This window comes from Montipora capricornis, unplaced genomic scaffold (genome assembly GCF_036669925.1).
Source record: "Montipora capricornis isolate CH-2021 unplaced genomic scaffold, ASM3666992v2 scaffold_440, whole genome shotgun sequence".
Taxonomy (NCBI): domain Eukaryota; kingdom Metazoa; phylum Cnidaria; class Anthozoa; order Scleractinia; family Acroporidae; genus Montipora; species Montipora capricornis.
This window is the reverse complement of record NW_027180174.1, coordinates 245,001-250,000: the sequence shown is the minus strand read 5'-3', so window position 1 is coordinate 250,000 and position 5,000 is coordinate 245,001. Positions and strand designations below refer to the sequence as shown.

Sequence of the window (5,000 nt, the reverse complement as noted above, 5' to 3'; positions counted from 1 at the left end):
AAGATTATTTTTTCAACTTTTTCCTTTTCAGCTCGTATTCGTCTTCACTTTCACTGCTGTTGTCAACAAAGTCTTCTTCAATTAGTCTCTTAAATCTTTTCTTGGGTTGATGATCAGCTTGATCCATTGTAGCTGCACAATCCACCACTCTATTTTCTGTTTGCCCTCTGCCTTTAAACTGTTTTTGCTCCCCTTTATTTGGTAGTAAAAGGTTTTCAATTAGTTTTTTTTTATTAAACATTACTGAATTAAGGGCAGCTGAAAATGTCATTTTTCTAGTTATCACTCTGGTCTTGAAATGTATTTGATGTGTAACAAGCACTTTTTCAGTTACCACTTACGTGACAAGCAGTACATATAATGTGCAGACCACAATGCAAGTCATCCTTACAAAAACTGATAAATTTTTCATATGATTTCACCAAAGTTTTCCTTACGCGAAATAGTACATTTCTTTTGTTTTATCTAATCAAGAACGATGATGACAACAAGAAAAACGTGAAGTATAAGAACGTAAGTAGCATCCGAGCCTCACCTGCAGTCAGGTGCCCTCTTCCGCTTTGACTCGCTTGTGTGTATTGTAATTGGATGACTTTTTCCATCTCCTCTTTGGACCCTTGTGGAGAAAGTTAATAGAATTTGAGTATTCATTAAAAATACTTAAGCCCACAGTGCAAATGTACACTCTTTTGCATTGCCTGGAACTATTGTAGTAGCATTCATGAGATTCTGTGTATGTTGTGCCTGTAGCGCTTTCGTGAAGTAAAGAACCTTATAATAATGATTATTATACATTGAGCTCGCTATCTCTTTCATGATTGGCCGAAAGCTTACAGTGAATTTTCGAAATCAGCACCTGTGACGTCATAACTGCAGATTATACAGTAATCATGTCAAGGACATTCAAGGTCACGGCTAATCATGTCATGTATGACCGCGGTGCATGATTTTTAAGGGTAATCATGTCAAGTTTGCGCACTTTGTGCTGCTTGGCATTAACGAAGAAGCAAAAAAATGACTTTAATTTTTTACCATTCAATGTATAATAAAACAATTATTAGATTCAGGTTTTGTGATATCCAGAATAATCGAGGTCTCGGTAAGGGTTATCAGCCGAAGCCGTAGGCCTCGGCTGATAACCCCTACCTCGACCTCGATTATTCTGGATATCACAAAAACCTCATCCAATAATTGCTTATAATCCGCTCCTTCACCATTGCCGCAATTGTTTTTTCTTTCTGTGTTTCGCTCGCTGGGCTAGCATCTGTCGTATTGTAGGTCCTCAATATCTAGCAATTCACTTCACAAATAATTAATAAACCACAAAAGCTAAATATTAGTTATTGGCTAACCTTACAAGCTAAAAGAGAATTTGAGTAGATCGGGGTACTTACCCATATTCACCAAATGGCCCATGAAAACCTTGTCGCCATTTTTTACTTTAAGCCTGGCGCCAAGTTTTAATTCCTCATCTTGGCAGGTGATTAATTTTCTTTCAACTAGTGAATAAGTATTGTCATCGAAAGAAAACAGAAAATAGTCTCTATCCTGACCTTTGTTTTCTGTTAAACAAGAAGCAGCATAGTTGAAGGATAAGCTCCCAAGAAAATAAAGTCACCTAACTTAATGTCAATGGTGTTTGAGGAATGAACATACCATGAATAAAAATGATAGCGAATTTTTTAAGGTTTTTGAACCTCAAAAGTATGCAACACAAGATAGTCTTGTGTTTATTGCTAAATGCTTCGTTTCAAATTTGATTGGTGCACTTTGATCAAATTAATTAAGGTGTACACGGACTTTTCTTACCTTTCCGTGTCTTTCTGAGTAAAGTCCTGCACGTCATGGCGAAGAAAAAGTGCCCAGCGTCAGAAAAAAAAAAACAACAAGAAAACTCTCGGGCCGCAAGGCTGGGGCACGCCGTGTATCAGCTCAGCCAAAGAGCAGACGTGAAATTTCCCGCCTTTCTTTTGGCTGTCAATCGAAGTAGTATCATCCAATGGGATGACCACAAATTTCCCGCTTTGCACGCGTAGTTGGCATTCCCCTTCTACATCCCCTCTAGCAATCCTCGAAACGTCAAAACACGTGAAGATGGAATGGATTCGGACAGCGACGTTGGTGCATCAATAGAACATGAAGAATCTTGTAGCAATGGAATCAAGCGATAGATTTCGAACAGCAGTGACACTAGCATTGCTGATGGGTGTCAGAGAAAAACGAGACGACCAAAACTGAGGCAAAGACCGACACGACAAGTGCGTCTTCCTTCATGTAAACATCGCTACGAAGAGGACACCTTGGATGATGACGGGCTCTTTGACTCAATTAAAACAATTTCAGCTTACAGCAAAATAGTTTCAGCAGCGGAAGATGGGTTTGCATCTTCAAATGAAAGTGAAAGTGGTTTAGCATATCTTCCACGTCCGTATGTGTGCCGTATATAAACGAAGCGGCCAACGATTGGCGATCTTCTGCGTCTCAAGATACAGAAAACGAGCAGTTGTCCACTTTTTCGGTTGATAGTAATTGTAGTGGTCATACAGAGATAAATGCTGTGGTTGTGAATGAAGAAGCAGAAGATCAAACTCGCACATATCTGTTGTCCAACTGTAGCGGTTCAAACGGTGAAGAACTCGATTCGTGCGACGATTCGAGTTCAAACAATAGCAGTTCAGATGAAAGTGACAAGGATTCTTTCCTTTCGGACGATGGAAGTGATGCTGCAAATGTATTTACAAAGAGCATTTACGAAGGATCTAATTTGTTTGTAGGTGCAAGTTGTATTCTCATTACACAGTTTCGTTGCAAGTACAAGCTTCCCTGTAAAGGTCAGGATGATCTACTCACTTTACTTAAGTTACATTGTCCTGAGGGGGTTGAAATTGCTTTACCCCAAACTTACAAGGAATTGTTAAAAGAGACTATGCCATCACTAGCCAACATTGCGAAAGTACGGGTTTGTTCGATTTGCACGAAAAAAATAGAAGGAGATGCCACGGAGTGTGAAGATGGACATCCCGTGGGAAGACCAACTAAAGAGGATTCATACTTCATCGAATTACCCCTGGAACCACAGCTGAAAATGATTATTGAAGGTAACCTTTTAATCATTAGGGACCTTAAGCATCGACGACGTTGGATGTCACAGACGTTCGATTGCTCGCATAAGGGGGAACCTGGGCTGGAGTTTGTGACATGATTGCGTTAAGCAAAACAATTACGCTAATTTACGGACGTTGTCGGTCGACCGTGAAAATGTAATTTACTTGTTCTTGATGATGTCCAGTTTGAAGGAAGCTCGAGAAATGCTTTCTCTAGCATGGAGTCATAATTTTATTTCCGAAGAAGAATTTTTGTTGTCTCCAAAAATCCATCGTTTCCTCACGCTGACTACGATCGTTTTGATCTCGATTCTATGGACGAAGCACAGTGCTTTCATGAGTTTCGAGTAAGAAAAATGGACATTGTTAGACTTGCTGATGCCCTTGGATTGCCTGAGAGTCTATGCTGCCAACAACGAACTAAGGCCGACCGCATAGAGGGACTCTGCATGGTGCTAAAAAGATTTTCATACCCATGTCGTTTCGGTGACATGATCCACAGATTTCGATGGGTAGTGCCAGAGATAAGTATGATCACGACACGTTTTGCGAAGTGGATTTGCGACCATCATCATGCCAAGATCACTGAGTGGAATGACCAACTCCTCAGCAGAGACAAACTGCAAGTGTACGCTGATGTCGTAGCTGACAAAGGGGCAGCGCTGTCCAACTGCTTTGGATTTGTCGACGGCTCAGTGCGGCCTATTTGTCGGCCAGGCAAAAACCAAAAAATAGTGTACAATGGCCATAAGAGTGTACATGCTTTAAAATTCCAATCAGTGACATTGCCAAATGGACTCGTTGCTCACCTATACGACGGACCCGTAGGTATGTGACAAATTGTCATCATTTTTAACGTGATGTTACAAGACTGCATGCCAAAATGTCAATAGCGCTTGCGATATTGCTGGCTATTGCATACAGTGAATACTAGAAGTCTTACACACGCTTGAATTATACTAGAGTGATTGTACTTTTACTAGCAGCCAGTATACTACTGTAAGACACAGCATGAAAAAAGGCATTTACGGACAATTAAAGTTACGTAAATCTGCGTAAAGTTGGGTCAACTACTTTACGCCACTTTCACATCTCTTATAAAGTCTTGTAAAGGTACATTTACGCCTTAAGACGTAAAGCTTGCGTAAAGGTGGTTTAAAGTCGATGAGCCTAATTTACTTTTCTTTATGCACATTATAAAGTTTGCGTAAAGTTGCACTTTACTAGACCGCAAGTAAAGTTGCTGTAAAGCTAGGGTAAATGTGTTCAGTCAGATTACGCTTGTTTTTGTTTTACGTGATGGTTTTAAACCGCATCTTTCGCAAAATTACGAAGCTTTCATAATAGTCTACCACAAATGCACTCTGCCCGCAGGGTAGTGCAGACGACATGATGTGTTTCTCTTAGGCCCAGTTCAAACGTCGCAATTCACTTGTCGCAATTCACATGTGCCGAATACAACTCAAGAATTATCTGCATGTGAAATGCGACGTTTGAATAAATTAAACTTGACAGAATTGAATTCTATTCGACTGAAGTTCCGCAGTGGTTTCAAACGTCGCATTTCACATGTGCCGCATAAAATACAAGCAGTTCTCATTGGCTTACACTAAATCAACATTTATGAAACATGATCCGTCCAGTCGCGAGCGAAGGTTAAAATTCTAGTCAAAAATGGGCCAAATTAAGAAAGACTCCAGACGTTTCTCCGTGTCGTGTTGTGTAGTCAAGCCGCCATTTTGCATTCTTAGCGCCAGTTCCTCTCGGACTCGTCTCGTGTTCATCCATCCCTGATCCCGCCTCGTCAATCTCCACGATCATGGACCCAGATGAAGTAAAAATCTAGGCCATCTTTGTCAGTGAATTTGTATCCGTCCACCAAATTGATAGTTTTAG

General features: G+C 40.4%; 1 protein-coding gene across 1 annotated transcript in view; it reads left to right on the top strand.

Moving 5' to 3' along the window:
• The first annotated feature begins 3,634 nt into the window (after window positions 1-3,634).
• LOC138035973 (uncharacterized) overlaps window positions 3,635-5,000 on the top strand; it is a 15,864-nt gene continuing 14,498 nt past the window's right edge. The window contains exon 1 of the mRNA XM_068882357.1: window positions 3,635-3,932. Coding sequence (XP_068738458.1) covers window positions 3,635-3,932 — 298 coding nt within the window. The remainder of the gene's footprint in view (window positions 3,933-5,000) is intronic.